This window comes from Podarcis muralis, chromosome 2 (assembly GCF_964188315.1).
Source record: "Podarcis muralis chromosome 2, rPodMur119.hap1.1, whole genome shotgun sequence".
Classification (NCBI taxonomy): domain Eukaryota; kingdom Metazoa; phylum Chordata; class Lepidosauria; order Squamata; family Lacertidae; genus Podarcis; species Podarcis muralis.
Window position 1 is genome coordinate 84,654,471 of NC_135656.1, and position 17,461 is coordinate 84,671,931.

General features: G+C 42.9%; 1 protein-coding gene across 5 annotated transcripts in view; it reads left to right on the plus strand.

Annotated features, from left to right (window-relative positions):
* CHCHD6 (coiled-coil-helix-coiled-coil-helix domain containing 6) overlaps nucleotides 1-17,461 on the plus strand; it is a 199,874-nt gene that overhangs the window by 115,799 nt on the left and 66,614 nt on the right. For 2 of the 5 annotated variants that reach the window (XM_028719201.2, XM_028719203.2), the window contains one exon: nucleotides 14,642-14,777. The exons of the other annotated variants lie outside the window; for them this stretch is intronic. In XM_028719201.2, the coding sequence (XP_028575034.2) occupies nucleotides 14,642-14,777 (136 nt within the window). The remainder of the gene's footprint in view (nucleotides 1-14,641; nucleotides 14,778-17,461) is intronic. 5 annotated transcript variants of the gene reach the window in all.

The window sequence follows — 17,461 nt, forward strand, 5'->3', positions numbered from 1 at the left end:
ACCCTGCCGTGGATGGTTGAAAGAGAGAGAGAGTAAAAGAAGAATTTTGTTCTTTGGGATCTGAGAGTATCCAAAAATGTCACTTATGAAAAAATTGCTTGGATGTATGTAAAAAGAGATTTCTTTTCCATCTGTCTCATGAAGCCTCAAATATTATGGCCTTCATTGCTCCAGGAAAATAGCTCCTACTGGAGGTTACTTACAAGAAATGTAAAATGGATTCTTCTCATAGTGTATTTTGAGGAGGTGAGCAGTATTCTGATACACAATACATGGCACTGGCAGGAGGAGGTAGAGCAGGTAGTTGATAAAATCATATTTTTAGACTAACTAGTGGATTGATATTTTTTTTAAGTAACATGAACTGGACATTGATGTTTGACATGTGCCAGCAAATTGGCTTTTTCCATTGCATGTTTTTATTCAGACAAACCTAGGAATATCAATGCTGCCTTTTTATTTGATTTCGTAGAGACATTTGTAGGTTTTATTTCTGTTACGTTATATCCTTTTCTATTACGTTGTTTACAACTCTGAAACTTTATGTATTAGTGATCTATATAAAAATGATCTTAAACAATCAAACAAAAAATTGTTCTATGGGAATTCATTTGATGGTTGCCACCATCCTGCAGCTGGAATGTCACAACTGAAAAGGAGCCTCAAGAAGTAGAGAAGCCTAAGAGTCTTAAAAGAAAAAAGAAAAAACAACAACAACACCTCAGTAGCATTAACCAAAGTGTGTCTTGGGAAAGTGTCTTGTTAATAAGCCTACATAACTTACTCTCCTGCCCAAAAGGCAAAACCCTTGTCTTCTGGGAGGAGTGGAGCTTACTGCATTTCTGTGTTGGGTGCAGACAAAGGGGCTTCCTCCCTCCTCTGCCAGCCTCCTTGCTCTCTGTGCTGGGCAGAGCGGCGGGGGGGGGGGGAAATCAAATATTCTGCCCCTCCTCTGCCAACCTGCTTACTTACCTGCAGGCAGTTCCTTCTTGCCTGTGACTGCCAGGTGAGTTCTTAAATACTAGGCTGGATGTACATCATGTATCCAACAAGACTGTAAGGGGAGTGAAATATCTGGGAAATGTCTGATAGGGAAATAAGACTTCAGTTCACAAAGAGAAAAATATCTGCCTGTGCATTTTGAGCTTTACTTTTATACTTAAGTAATGGCCATTTGGGACGCAGGTGGCGCTGTGGGTAAAAGCCTCAGCGCCTAGGACTTGCCGATCGAAAGGTCGGCGGTTCGAATCCCCGCGGCGGGGTGCGCTCCCATTGCTCAGTCCCAGCGCCTGCCAACCTAGCAGTTCGAAAGCACCCCCGGGTGCAAGTAGATAAATAGGGACCGCTTTCTAGCGGGAAGGTAAACAGCGTTTCCGTGTGCGGCTCTGGCTCGCCAGAGCAGCGATGTCGCGCTGGCCACGTGACCCGGAAGTGTCTTTGGACAGCGCTGGCCCCCGGCCTCTTGAGTGAGATGGGCGCACAACCCCAGAGTCTGGCAAGACTGGCCCGTACGGGCAGGGGTACCTTTACCTTTACCTTTAATGGCCATTTAGGAATGAAGTAGCTCTTCCTGGTCCAACCCAACCAAGGGTTATTATAGAAGGCCACAACAGGAAACAAAACACTGAAAAGGGGGGCTACTATTGCACCACCAAGAACATATTTCTGTTTGAAATGCTCAAAAACAAAGAGTATTTTTGCACCTTAGATGTGATAGATAACAATTTTGGGGATAGTGAGGTGGACTAGCGTGGTGTTTTCCAGTCACAGATGGACTACATTGAACCAGTCCCCAAGGCAGCAAAGCAATTGGATGATTTACATGTTTTATTGCTTACCTATTTTCAGCCTCAGTCCTCAAAACATTGCAAGCCATATTAAAACAAAGTATGCAGTTGTGCAGCACTTCAAGCCCTGCAGTCTCTATATTTGGCTTCAGCGTCCCTTGAGCCTTGCAGAACTAAAGTGCTTCTCAAACACCCAGCCCGTGCCGCAATAGGAATAAGTCTCTCCCCTAACGTTGCATGTTGGGATACAAATGCATGAGTGAGAGCTTTGGAATCTGCACATTTTTAGGCGTGCAAGTGCCTAAACATAACCCAGTCACTCTTCTGGGGAATGCTTCTCCATCCATACACAGGTATTGCCCCAGTGAAGTATTTCTAGAAAGCATGCTCCTGCTAAACTGCTGCAATTTCTGCCTGTGCTACATGCCCTAACACCTGCTACTATTCTGAATACCATCCCAGTTTATCAAATAACGCCTGCACCCTGTGTTTATACCATTGGTGTGATTTGAGTTGAAGGTTGCTGCTGTAGATTACAAGTGACAAAGAGGGTGCATTGTACAAACAGGTCACTCTTACGGCGCCTGATGAAGCCACCGTGAACATGGCTTGGTAGACCTTCTGAGTTAGAGATAGACACTGTGTAAAGTAAATATATTTTGCACTGAAAAAAGGCATCGAAAATTGTGAAAACCACTAAGGAGAAGTGGAAGTTTACTGTGGCTCATGTAAACTAAAAAAAAAAATCAGACCCCGCCCTGGTCCCTGTAGAATGTACAGGATTGGAAGTTATGCAGCAGAAAAGTAGTTTATGTTGGGAATTCTTCCTTTCAGGACTGTTTAGTAAGCTGTGTTTTAAAACCACCCTTGTATGCTAGCCCTTCGCTTTCCTGCACAGCTTTCGTCCCCCAGTGGATGTATTTTACAGATGGGGTGTAGTTGTGGCGATGCTGAAGGTTGATGTTGAAGCTGGAATCATCGTGGGAATGCTTTCCAAAAGGAATGGCAAAATTAAAGATGTCAAAAGCAATAAGGCCTGAGAAACCTCTTGTTACCAGGGAATTAATGGACTGTTGGTTAATTAGCAGCCCAAGGCAAAGCTGAGGTAACATTCTTAACAATTTGGTCATTAATTCAGCAATAACTGGTTTCAAGGGCATTGTTTGCTGTTTTGAACAGTAATGGTATTTATGCTTTTCAATTATACCCTCTGTTTGCATGGGTACAGCTTCTGTTACAGAGGGTGATTTTTCCCCCCCACAAGGGGTAGGGTTAAAGCGGATGGAAGATCAAAGGTAAGTCATGAGGCTTTTAACAGAGAAATTTTGCTAGAAAAATTATGACTTCCTGTACAGTATCCCTGAAGATTTCCTTGTCAAGATGACATGACTTTCTTGAGTAGCTATCCCTATGGAACTGTGCAGGTGCTGTGTAATTGGCTGAATTAGAACCTATCATTTCTTCTCGAGGAAAATAGTATCTTGGTTCTGTGATCGACTATTTCTTTCGGTCAACAAATAAAGCCTTTCAGGCTAGCCAAGAAGTATATAATCAGAAGTACCAATTATTCATTTTGGGGGATCCAGCTCAGATTTAGCACTGCTATTTGCCACTGCCTCACCCCCGCCACAAAAAAATATATCTAAATGTCATTAGTAAGCTTCTAGGAGTGTTGGCAAGTAAGATCTGGGATTCTGGCTGCCTGCTGCTAGGTAAAATAATGTGTGAGTATAGTTTTTGAAAGCTCTTGATTCCCCACCCCAAATGGTAATCTTCAGTCTGATCTCAGCATGCCAAGACTTGCATTTGGATTAGTCTTCTGTGTTCATCTCTTGAGCCCTGTGCTGACTTGTGAAAATGCTATTTATTTTGTGGAGAATACTCGTGCTCTAGATCCTGGTCTAGACTGGCAAAACTGAAACGTGAGAGGCATTTCTAAAAGTCCAGAAGTGTAACCCACTGTGATATTACATAGTTTCTTTTCCCGTTGAAAGAGTTATCTTCCTGTATGGGCTGGGTCTGGTTGCCAAAGTCAGTGACAACAGGAGAAAAATCCTTGGACTTACCTGGGTGCAGGTACCGTTTGTTAAATTAAACAATTACATTCTAAGTCTGTTTTTAAATGTATATTTTCTCTTTTTGAATATGTTTTCATTCCTCTCCTTCCCAAACCGATGGCCCTTTTTCAATGCCAGCTTCCTTTTGAGAGGAGAGTGTTGGAGGAGGCTAAATAGAAACAAGTACACAGCCCGCAGTACTAGCAGCCTGCAATCCCAAAATACAGTTTTGCCACCATGATACCTCTTCCCTAGAACTTTGCTGAATGGTCAGGAGTAAAGTTTTTTTTTTGGGGGGGGAATAGGGGTTTCTGAGGAGAAGCTAAAAAGACTCTTGAGAGTCCCATGGACTGCAAGAAGATCAAACGCATCCATTCTTAAGGAAATCAGCCCTGAGTGCTCACTGGAAGGACAGATCGTGAAGCTGAGGCTCCAGTACTTTGGCCACCTCATGAGAAGAGAAGACTCCCTGGAGAAGACACTGATGCTGGGAAAGATGGAGGGCACAGGGAGAAGGGGGCGACAGAGGACGAGATGGTTGGATAGTGTTTTCGAGGTTACCAGCATGAGTTTGACCAAACTGCGGGAAGTAGTGGAGGACAGAGGTGCCTGGCGTGCTCTGGTCCATGGGGTCACGAAGAGTCGGACACGACTAAACGACTAAACAACAACAAACCAACTGGCATCTGTCTGTCTCCAGAAACAATGGAAGAGTGTGCCTTCGGGGGGTAAAGTCAAACCATTGGAGAAATACACCACCTGGGGTGGCTGTAAAAACCAATACGCAAGAGGCATATTTTAGTTACGTCTGGGGCTTAGCTGCTACAGGTGCACCATGAGGTTTCTTCTTTCCGTGGTCATTCTTCCTCTGGTCACGGCTGTGCATGTGTCTTGTCTGTCTTGTCTCCAGATGCTGCGGTCGTCTGCCAGGGATTCCCATGAAGCAGGGATCAATGTTGCCAGCCTTCACGCCAAGTTTGCAGGCATCTTTGTAACACAGAGTTGGTACGCCAACAGGCCCGGTGCCTTAAGCTCCCCATAAAGCACATCCTTGGGGATCCTCCCATCTTCCATTCTGTGTACATGACCAAGCCAGAGTAGACGTCGCTGAGATAGAAGTGTGAACTTGCTGGGAAAGTGGGCTTGGGAGAGCACATCTTTGTTTGAGTCTCTGTCCTGTCATGTGATGTCCAGAATCTTCCTGACGCAGCACATGTGGAAGGCGTCTCTCCTGATGGGTGTAAGTTGCCCACAAATGCATAGGTCCCCTTCCAAGGCAGCGCAGCAGATGCTCTTGTTTTATCATGCTTTGCTGGTAGGAAATGAAACGACCAGCGCAGTGCAACAATACAAGCATGCTAGTTCAGCTAAGGGCTAGTTCATTTCACAGAAGCAAGCTTCTATATAACTTTAATTTACCAGATCAGGAACCACAGCTTAAACAGGATCCACATTGAAATGTGCATCACCTACAGATGCAGACCACCAACATGGTGTTGCATGTATATCCCAGTGACCATCCCTCTTCTGGAGATGAGTATCCAGATACACATGAAAACCATGCAGTGAAGAGAGCATCCACCCTTAAGTATGCATTTTTAATTGTTTAATGTATCTTGCTGAGGTGAGGAGGTGGTCTATGCTTTGCCAATGGCATTTATAGGACTAATGTTCAGTTTCATCCACAGTGACTGCAGGGCTTTTTTTCAGCCACAACTCACTGGTACTCAATTCTGCCACCTCTCAGGTGGGCGCCATTGCCATTATAAGAGAACATGATGAGCATCTTTTTTCTAGAATAATAGCACTGATGTGACTGCTCACTCCATTCCTCCTTACAAACATGTGCATCATGTTCCTATTTAGTACTTTGTCCAAAAGATGTGGTGTTGTTCCCTTTAGTTTGTGGCGTGTTAACTTGATGCATCATCCAGTGTACCTCAGCCTCTGTCATGTGTGCCTTCCCAGACACATGTGCCAAAGTAGGCTATTGGCAATGAAAGCTTAAGCCTCAACCAAACAGTTAGTCTTCAGGATGTCTCTGCCATTTGTCTCCTTGCTTGCTATATTGTTTTTCTTCTCTGCTTTGTGGAATTTTAGCCAACTTCCTTCTGTGATTCAGACTGTTCTCTCAAACAACAAGTTTCTGACTCATTCCTATTTGACTTCCAACGTAGTTTGAGTCCATATTGTTGCTAACTTTAGGTCTCTCATCTTTGCTAGTCAGCCTTAGGAACTTACTGTTTTTGGCTTTAATAATATGTGATGCTTGTAGACCTGTAGAGAGATTCTGTTAATGCTGTTATGGCATAGAAATAAATAAGCTTCAGTTTTCTTTTCCTCTTAAGAATATAAGAATGTAGGAACCCTGCCAGTTTTGAACTGCTGCGTGAATGTCTACAGATAGGAATTTTAATTCTGTGTCAGAATGAAAATAAAGACTTCCTTGTAGCATTCAGCTTTGCTTTTATACCAACAGTGATTGCTAATGGACTCTTTTTGCCCAGTTGGGAGACTCTTGGGAAGAAGGGTGCTGACACGCTTCTATCTTTAACTTTGCATAATGAGGAACAAAAGGTTCGTCTGCTCTATAGCCTTTGTCAAGTATTATGACAAGGTCCATTGCAGTCTCTACATTAAATTAGTGCTGAATCAAGAAGAGCTGTGAATCAAGTTTCTCTTTGAGGCTTTCTTTTTGCAACAGCTGCTGAATTTTTTACATCCCCATTTACACTTAGTTTCCAGGTGATGCAGTCTCTTGGGAAGATATGAAAAGAGCACATTTCTAAACAGAGTTTACCTGCAGAGTTATCTCTACCATGGAACATCAAAGTGACTCTGAGATGCTATATACTATGCAGTGTTCGTCAACCTTGGGTCCCCCAATGTTTTTGGACTACAAGCCCACCATGTAAGTTAGCTTAGCCAATGGTCAGGAATGATGGGAGTTGTGGTTCAATAACATGTGGGGACCCAAGTTGAAAAACACTAGCACGGAGCATTCACTGTTTTGCTGTCAGAATTGCCAGTGATTAGCAGTTCATGGAAACAGTTTGGATTGTCTTCTATCTTGTCTTGCATCCAGCTAAATATTTTATGAGCCTTGTTTATTGGGCTTCACCTGCAACCTGATTTAAGTATTAGACTCAGCCCTAGAACACTTATGTAGTCATAATGAAAGAAAGCCCCCTCATCTTTTTTTACCACTTAAGGCAGCATCACACTGATAACACTTCTGCCATGTGCTGGGAAACAGTTTGCCAGCTTCACTTGTAGTATGCAACAAATGCATCTGTCTATTTTGTCACGTGTGTGTGGCAGAATTTGACCAATAATCACACTAGTTTCACCAAATGACAAACTAGACTCATTGGCATTTGTCATGCATTGACAGTTGACACTTTTTTTCCTACCTCAAAAAGGTATTGTGTAAGAAACGCTATGGACCAGCAGGGGACCAGTGATTGAACAAAGGGATGGGGATGGAGAGAAGGTTGCCCCCTTCCCCAACATTGCCTAGTTGGAAATACCAGAAAGCTTCCATCTAAATGCACTCAAATGGTGAAGGAGACTTTTCTCAGTTGATTGTTCCCACAGACTTCCAAAGGCATCACCCCTATCTTGTGCACGATCTCGTTACTTAATACATAATTTGTTAACCAGAACCTGGTTTTTCGTTCATGGGGTTTCCTTGTTCCTGCATATGATGTCCTTAGTTGTCCTTCACTCTGAGTGTTTATATCTTAGTATAGAATCAAGGAATTGAATGACTGGGCCCCTGAAAATCCATTAACCTTTAGGTCCCTCAGTTGATTATTTTGCTTTACTTGAAGAACACCGTGAAGCCCTTGTCCAGTTTCAAAGCCCAGTGTCTCCCAAGGGACATCTAGACCTACATTCTAGAGCTGGCACCTACATATTTTGAAATTCATACAGAACTTCTGACATCTTTTCTGAACAACAAAAATGCCTTTGGAAAAATATTGGCTTTGGAAACAGTTCAGAAAACAGGCACTGATTTATTGATCGTTTGTAATTGGCTACTTCTCTCCTCACCCATATGTATGAACAACACTTGATGCAGTTCCTGCTGTGCTGAAAGACTGAGAGATGTGGGTGCTTTTGTCATGGGTACAATGCTTTCCTTTCAGAGCCCTGCTTAACTGCAGCACATGCAGTTCTAATTTATGATTAGTTATGCTGCAAGTCCCATCACTGATCCCATCACCTCCTGGCAAATAGAAGGGGAAGAAATGGAGGCAGTGAGAGGTTTTACTTTCTTGGGCTCCGTGATCACTGCAGATGGTGACAGCAGTCACGAAATTAAAAGACATCTGCTCCTTGGGAGAAAGGCAATGGCAAACCTAGACAGCATCTTAAAAAGCAGAGACATCACCTTGCCAACAAAGGTCCGTATAGTTAAAGCCATTGTTTTCCCAGTAGTGATGTATGGAAGTGAGAGCTGGACCATAAAGAAGGCTGATCCCCGAAGAATTGATGCTTTTGAGTTATGGTGCTGGAGGAGACTCTTGAGAGTCCCATGGACTGCAAGAAGATCAAACCTATCCATTCTTAAGGAAATCAGCCCTGAGTGCTCACTGGAAGGGCAGATCCTGAAGCTGAGGCTCCAATACTTTGGCCACCTCATGAGAAGACTCCCTGGAAAAGACCCTGATGTTGGGAAAGATGGAGGGCACAAGGAGAAGGGGATGACAGAGGACGAGATGGTTGGACAGTGTTCTCGAAGCTACAAACATGAGTCTGACCAAACTGCGGGAAGCAGTGGAAGACAGGAGTGCCTGGCATGCTCTGGTCTATGGGGTCACAGAGAGTCGGACATGACTAAACGACTAAACAGCAACAACAACAACAACAACAAATGCTGCAAGTAGAAAAAAAGTATGTGACACTACATATGAAAACCAAGTTTCCAGCCTCTTTTCTTACGAGTGCAAGTTATGGTATTCAGGTCAATGGAGATTGAGCTCCATTTATCAGGTATACAGTTATTGCAGTTTACAGAAGGGAGAGCTCTGACTGTGTGGCAAGAGTATGTACAACAAGGGCATGCACTAAGGCATTATTAAATCCCTGCCTGTGTAAGACTCCCTTTTGCATACCACAGAGCATAACCTCCCAGTGATGAGCAATCCCACCCATAATGTTTGCCACCCCATGGCTTGTGCTCATCACAGGAGTTCCCTTCCTTGGAGATGTGTCAAAACGCTGCATCCTTCAGCCACAATTAACAGCACTTCTGTAGGCTGTCCTCTACAACTCTAAATTAAAAAAAAACCCTTGCTAAGTGTTCTTTCAGTCTAGCCCTCCTTTGTGCTGAACACCCTTGGGCTTTTATTCCTCCTGGAGCTGGCACTTCTCTCCTCCCCCTCCCCACCCTGTCTCCTATGCCCAAATCCAAGATTTCTTTTCCATAGCAGGCAACCAGCCAAGCACAATTGGCAGAATTTCTGGCAAGCAACTGTTGCTCTGTCTTGTGGCTGCATCTTGGCTCCTCTTCTTGTAAAACGTGGTTGCCACAAATTAGTTTTAGCCAGAAATTGCAAATACAGGCTGCCTCTGTGTATGTTGGGATGAAGCGACATGTTCTTGATTGATAGAACCATCTGACTAGCACTTCCAAATATGCAGTAGTTGGGAATTGATTGTGAAGATTCTTGCTTTCACTTCCAAGGTGCTTTGTGCTACCTCCCCGCATTTTAAATCTATGCAGCAAGACAAATCATCTGAGAAAAATGAATGCAGCCCTTTGCTAGACTCGCCATTACCTGTCCCCACTAAGCATTCAGGAGAGGGTTAAAAAAGAGAAAAAAACTACATTGGCCCTGACTAAGATGAATGTCTAATTCACTCCCACCGTCCTTACTGCTGCCAGTAATAAAAAGCTTGCTTCACATATTCACCCCACTGCAGACGTTTCTCTTAAATTAAATATCAGGAGGACATATAATAGCATGATTCCACGCCAAGCCAATATTATCAGATTGATGTCAGCAGTGATAATAGAAGAAGGATAAGTTGATGAGATTTCGTTTATTAAATAAAGGGAATGCGTGGAGAGAGGGAGGGAGGATTTCAGGATTTGGTAACTCGGTGTATCAAAATGCAGTGAGACCACTTTTTTGCTCTGTGCTTATCTCAAGGGGTGGCTGACAGTAAGAAACCTGTAGATCCATGAAGGCACAACCTCTTCCTTATATTTTGTCACCTTTGCATCCTGCTCTTCTGCCAAGGATATCAATGTAGCATGCATGTGGTTGCCACTTTTTTATTCTTGCAACAGCCGAAAGAGCCAGATTAAGCAGAGAAAAAGTGATTTACCTCAGGTCCCACAGTGAACTTCATTGCTAAATAGGGATTTGAACTATGTAGCTCTAAATCTACATTGTTGTTGTTCTTTACTTATACCCCATCCATCTGACTGGGTTGCCCAAGCCATTCTGAGTGGCCACAGTGGCTCATGATCCTATATTCCTTAAGGGCAATATAAAGCAATTACTAAATGAAGACTTAATATCTGTTTATAGAATAGCATTGAATAAAATAAAAGCAAAATCCTGATTTAGCTGACTTGGTAACAGGAGGAAGGGAAGATTTTACCATTTAGGATCTCAATCTTCCTTTCTGCTTGATAGCAGAGAAGAAACAAAAGCATCACCAGCAGAAACTCAGGTGACCTGCACTTCTACTTCTGAAGCTTTGTAACGAGGATTGGGATGAACAGAATGTGCCTGGTCTGACATGGATGTTTTACTTTTTCATGAGGAAATGCTAAATGGGTGGTCAGTCACTGGGTGGAAGGAAAATCCTGCCAAAAGCCCTTTCCCTTGAGAGCCATGGTGTGGGGGGCAAAAAGGTATTCCATCCAAAACTGATGTTTAGGATGTCAGCATCACTTATGACCAACACATGGATGCTGCTGCCAAGATGGCCTCCAACCAGGCAAGATGGGAGCTTGAGAAAGAGTGGTCTGTTGACAGATCTGAGTTATACAAAATGAAAGGATGTGTATAACTCAACCTTGGCAGGTGTTTTACCGGCTCCTGTTAAGGCACAAAGCAGTATAGCACATCTGCACAACTAGCATCAGAATAGATTAGGTGGCTCGTTGGGCAGGATATTGGATTAGGTGGTTCACTGGGCACCTCCCAACTCTGATTTTATTAAAACCACACAATACTTTAGTCAAAAGGAGCTCATGGTCCTTCATTACTACATAACAATGACAAGGCCTGTTTGCAACCAAAAGAAAAATGGGTTAGTAGCTTCCATGCCTACGGAGGACAGAATGAAGCCACGAGTTTACATATGTCTTCCAGGTGAATGTTTGCTTGATTCTCTGATGAGTTGCGATCAGAAGGTGGAGGCACTACAGCAGGGAGATGTCAAGCTCAGGAACTGGAACAGTCCTTCATCCTTTTGCCATCACTGCCCTTATTACTGTGAAGTGGCTTAGATGTTGTAATACGTTGAATGTAGGAAGACTAGGAGTCTCTCTCAACAACCTTAACTGCCATGTTCTATACGGAGTCCGCAAGACTCTACAGGAGACCAGAAAGGACAAACTAGAAACTTGCAAAGCAGAAACTCCCTTCGTGACTGCAACAGATGTAAAGTTATCAGCATTACAGATAAAATATAACTTCCCCATAGATGTCCCACTGCTGCATGTTGCAGTAGTAACCCTTAAGGCTGCAGAAGCACATGATGACTGAAGCAAGAGCTTGCATTCCAGTGCTGCCCTTCTTCCACTGCAACTTCTGCTAGCGCAGCTGAAAGCCCTCTCCTCTCCCTGCAACCCCCTGCACACCCTCAAAATCTCCTCCAGAAGTTTGGAGGACACTCTGGAATAGATGTTGAGGGTGCCTTGGAAGAGAAGGGAGAAATCCTGTTGCACAAATGGAACTCAGCGCATGTAGTGTTGGATACAATCCAAAGTCTCTGCCACACAAAAGTCATAGTAAGCTAGGTAAGCTTTAAAGAAGACATTCCAGCTTTTAACTACTGTCTTAAGCATGGGTAGGCAAACTAGGGGCTGGATCTGGCCCAAACGCCTTCTAAATCCGGCCCGTGGACAGTCCGGGAACCAGCGTGTTTTTACATGAGTAGAATGTGTCCTGTATTTAAAATGCATCTCTGGGTTACTTGTGGGACATAGGAATTCGTTCACACCCCCCCCCCCAAAAAAAATAGTCCGGCTCACCACATGGTCTGAGGGATGGTGGACCAGCCCCGTGCTGAACAAGTTTGCTGACTCCTGGTCTTAAGTTTCCAAGCACAAAATGTCAGAGGACTGAATACTTTGGGTGAAAGAGCTCTCAGAAGGAGAGAGGGAGGGTAGGAGAGAGAAATTTACTTCTAGTTGAAGCTTATCTCTCTTGGATAACAGGTGGGTGAAGTCCAGGCTAAGAGCAAAAAAAGAACCATTTGCGTCTTACAGATTATCAGGCTAGATCACAAATCAGATGGTTATAGAATAGGGGCAGTATCATTGACCTTGACATTAAACATCACATTCCCAGCTTCTATTGAAGTTATAAAATGTTCTGCTAGATTTTTAAAACAAACTTTCTGAGTTAAAAACCTAATTTTAAGAGTCTTAACTTTCCCAATGAATTGAGGGATTTTGTGGTATTTCCTGACCTAGTTCTGTTTGGTATTGTTTCCAGGGGGCTCATTCGGATGATTAGAACGATATTAAAATTTCAGCGACAGAACAAAATGCCAACCTTATGAGTTTCTGAAGCTCCTTGTTAAGTTCTTTCCTGTTCCAAGGTTCTGGAAGGTATTTCATAGTATTTTATCCCTGTGGAAAAAGATGAGCTCCCTCCAGTTTTGGGGGGCTGCTGCTTAGGGGTGACCTCCCACCCACCTTACAGTTATAAGTTTGTTACTGTTCCTTTCCTAATGATTCCTACAATGGAATTCACATTTTTCGCAGCTGCCACACTCTGGGTTGACGTATTCATCAAGCTATCTACTGTAATCCCAAGGTTTCATTCCTGGTCAGTCACCACCAGCTCAGACCCCATGAGCGTATATGTAAAATTAAGATTTGTTTTGCGCCACCATGTCTCGCTTTACACTTGTTTCCACTGAATTACATTTACCATTTTGCTGCCCATTCATTCAGGGTACGTCTACACCTCAGCTTGTCCTGCTGCTTCCCCCAAGGAAAACCTGCTTTCTACCACTGAATCAGAGCAAACATTCAGCATTAAAGAGTGGGTTTTCCCAGGGAATGTGGCAGGATCCATGCTTTCTAGGTGCGGGACAAGTGAAGTGTGGACGAGCCACCAGTTTGGAAAGGTCCTTTGGAGCTCTTTGCAATCTCTTTCTGTGTTAACAACCCTGAATAATCTGGTGTCTACTGCAATCTTGGCTACTTTACTGCTCACCCCTAACTCTAGATAGTTTGTGAATAGGTTTAAAAGCACATGTCCTAATATTGATGCTTGGGTGGGTCCACCTTTTATCCCTCCATTTGAGATACAGTGGTACGTCTGGTTAAGAACTTAATTCGTTCCAGAGGTCCGTTCTTAACCTGAAACTGTTCTTAACCTGAGGTACTACTTTAGCTAATGGGGCCTCCTGCTGCCGTTGCACCACCGCCACATGATTTCTCTTCTCATCCTGAAGTAAAGTTCTTAACCGGAGGTACTACTTCTGGGTTAGTGGAGTCTGTAACCTGAAGCGTTTGTAATCCAAGGTACCACTGTACACTAATATCAACTCGATCACCTCCATCTATATGCTTGTTTACGGTCTCAAAAGAGCTGTAATATGTCAACGAGACAGGACTTGCCATTGCAAAAGCCTTGCTGGCTCTGCTTTGTTTTGTTTTTTTAAAAATATATTATTATATAGTTATTTATACCCCACCTTTTTCCCTGACAGGGACTCAAGTCAGCTTACAGATAAAATAGGAACAGTAAGACTTGTTCTTCTGTATGCGTGTTTGTTTTATATTTGACCAATCTTTCCACTAGTTTTTCCTGGGACAGGCATTAAACTAACTGACCTGCAATTTCCCGAATCCCCACCCTGCCCCTCCGATCCCTTTTAAAAAAAACATTGGCTACCATCTAGGCCTCAGGTATGGAGGCTTACCTGAGGGACAAGTTGCCTGTTTTTGTTAGATCAACAATTTCAGCTTTGAGTTCTCTCTGCTGCTTATGATGTCGCATTGGGACAGTAGCATGTCCACTCAAGAATCTGACACCCATTTGTATGACAGAATCTTTTTTAGGGGACTTTCTTATTTATCAAGGGGAAGGGATTAGCAGTGTAAGTGTATGTGAACATATGAAGCTGCCTTATACTGAGTTGGACTACCGGTCCTTTCTAGCTTGGTAGCAGGTCTGTTCTGCCTGCTGCTTCTCTCTAGCCTAAGGTCTCTGGCAGAAGCCTTCCCAGTTCCAGAAAATTCTTTTAAACTGGAGATGTCAGGGACTGAACCTGGGTCCTTCTCTGCTGCAAAGTATGTGCTCTGCCACTGAGCTATGGCCTTTCGGTAACCTGGTATGTATATGGAGGAGGAGGAAGAGATATGTTGCTCATCACTGCTATGGACATAGGCACTCCAGAGCTTGAAGCAGGGATCTCCAGTTCTGAAGCTAGGACCCAGCCAGTGAGCCTGCTGCAGGTTAAAAAGAGGGAACTCTGGATTGTCCAGAGTGAGGCTGAACCAATGGCACTTGCATCACCAGCACCATATTTTGGGTTGCACTGATGAGCTGGGACAGTCACAAGGCTCTCTTTCTTTCTTTGTTCCTACAGGCGGAGAAACACACAACCTATATGTGCAAACCTTCAGGCAGCAATCCTGACATGCTATGGTGAAAACAAACACCAAGTCCTCAACTGTTCAGAGTTGGTCAAGGAGTATCAGCGTTGTGTTAGGCTAGCACAAAAGGTAAGTACATTTTCCCTGCCAGATTCACTTTTACTCCAGGTGAATATTCTTTTCTCATTACTGGTGTGGGCAGGATCAATCAGAAGGCCTTTCGCCGAGCCAAATCTTCCTGCAGCTCCAAGCACTGATAATTGGAGGGTTGATTTACATACTGGATATGGTTACATACAAATTAAACCATAATTTAGAATAAATTATTGTTTAATATACAGGTGTGCTTTGCTTTCCCCCTATTCCTGCCTTTGCCCGGTGGGGGTGGGGTAGTAAACCCTGAGTCACTTCTTCTGTTTGGACGAAGTAAACCACAAGCCCGGGTTAGTATGTGGTTTGTTTTGCTCTCGTTTCCTCCCTTGTGTGGTGCAATCAGAAGTAGGAGAGGAGCAAAGCACTTGTGCACATTAAACCATAGTTTAAAATAAACCAGTTTAAGCGTTTCATACAGACTACTGGGTCACTGTAGTCTTGACAATCACATGAAAGCTTGAGGCACTGAAAGTATTGGCTGTCACAGAGAACTGCTTTCATTCATGAAATAAGCTGCTGAATAGCAAGCTTGTATTATTAATAGCTTCTGTACCACTCTGAAACTTAATAAGTCATGTTTTGTCCATCCTTACAGCAGCCCTTTGAAGTAAATTAAGCCAAGAAGGTACAGTCTTACTCGAGGCTACTCAGTGAGCTTCACATTTGGTCTTTAATTTTGGCCTGGAACCAAAATCAGTACTTCATTTGCTGCTTAAAGTTATGACCTGTTCATTTGATAATTTCTACTTTGAATGGTTTTGGCAAATTGGCCAACATTTGATATTATTAAACCAGCTGCTATTGGGTTTTGCTTGGACTTGTGCATTCTTCAACATGCCCTTTATCTTCCAAACACACAGTTTCCTATCTATCTATCTATCTATCTATCTATCTATCTATCTATCTAATTAGAACACAGCATTGTTTTCTGCATCAGCTTTGGTACTCCATAATTGTCTCTGTGTCTCCAAAGGGAATGGGTCTTTTTGCTGTTGCTGAGATAATAGGATATCCTTTAATAAACACCAAATGGTTCGCTTCTTATGCAACTTTACCCACAGAGCCAACAACCTTCTGGTTTTATGAGGGAACTGGACATTATATTAGGCATGGACTTACGCTGAAAAAAACAGCCCATTGTCATGGGGGATTGATTTTAAATCCAGCTTTAAATCATGGCTTAAACTACCAAGAAAAAAGACCAATTTAAATTATCAGTTTAAATCAAATTTCCCATTTTGAAACTCATGCATTTTTAACTGGGGTTTTTAACAATTAATACACACGGCAACCAAATGGAACTAGTAACATAAAGCCATGAAGCCACATGCCTAAATTGTATCTGTTTATAGATGAGGCATTGTACACTTCCAAGGAGATCACATACTTGAAGTCTATGCTTTCAATTCTATGCACCCTTATTGAAAATACATCTCGCTGAATAAAATGAAACTTGCTTTCAAGTAAACATGCACAACACTGAGATCTACCTGTGGTCTAGAAGCAAGGATATTGAGCAAAATAGTGTTTTTCCATGAGGTGGAATGTCTATGCTGTTTGGTAAGTCACAAATATTAATTTTTCAGAACTCAACACCTTCTGAATCTCTGGTATTCGGATGTAAAATTGGAATGCAATGGGTACAAGGAGGAATCACACCAATTCTAGTACCTGCTATGGCTTGCTAGCTTCTGACTTGCAGTATCAAGCTATAATATAAATCATTAATTAAAGAATCAGGATATCATATCACAGTTTGCTTCTAGTTTTTATTAGCCACAGTTTTAAAACACAAAACTGGGACTTATATGTTGGCCCTAAGTTTGAATTTCATATTAAACCATTTAATTTTAAAGAAACATATGAAAGCTGAAATTTAAAAGAAAAGAATAATTTAAAAATTTTAAGTTATTGATTTTTAACCACCATGTCCCATGTCATGAGCTCCCCTCGCTCCCCACATGCACAATATCACCCTGTGTTTGCCCTGATGATGTGTGCTTCACTGCTCCCATAATCAAATGATGTGGAGCGGGGTGGAGAAACATAGCAATTACGGTACACTGTGATATTACACTGTGAACAGGAGGACTATTTATCATATATGGCAGGCATGGCCAAACCTGGCCCTCCAGATGTTTTGGGACTACAACTCCCATCATCCCTAGCTAACATGACCAGTGGTCAGGGATGATGGGAATTGTAGTCCCAAAACAGCTGGAGTTTGGCCATTCCTGATATAAGGTATGCTTAAGCTATTGTTATAAAGAGCTGCTTTGTTAAGCTAGCCAGAGTTTGTTCTGGACTAAGGTTCATGGTTCACATGTAACACCAAGCCAAAATTCTTTAAAAGTGAAAACTAAACTTGGCAGAAGTCCTCCCAGCTGTACAGGAAGAGAAGAGGGGAGGCGATTCTAGTCCAATTTGTGCTTCAGTTCATTGAGGCCCAGTTACTAACATGACATGCAAAGATGGGCATTGGGTCCCAGAATTCTGGGAGCCTTGGTAATAAGCTTAGTTATTTTCAGATATACTCCTTATCTTTTGGGAAACTGATTGCCTTTGCTAGCATTCTGGTGATACATGAACTTTGTTTCCTATGCATGGTGGTATAAGTGTCTTTTGGTTTTGTATCCACAAACAACGAGGTAGGTGTCCTG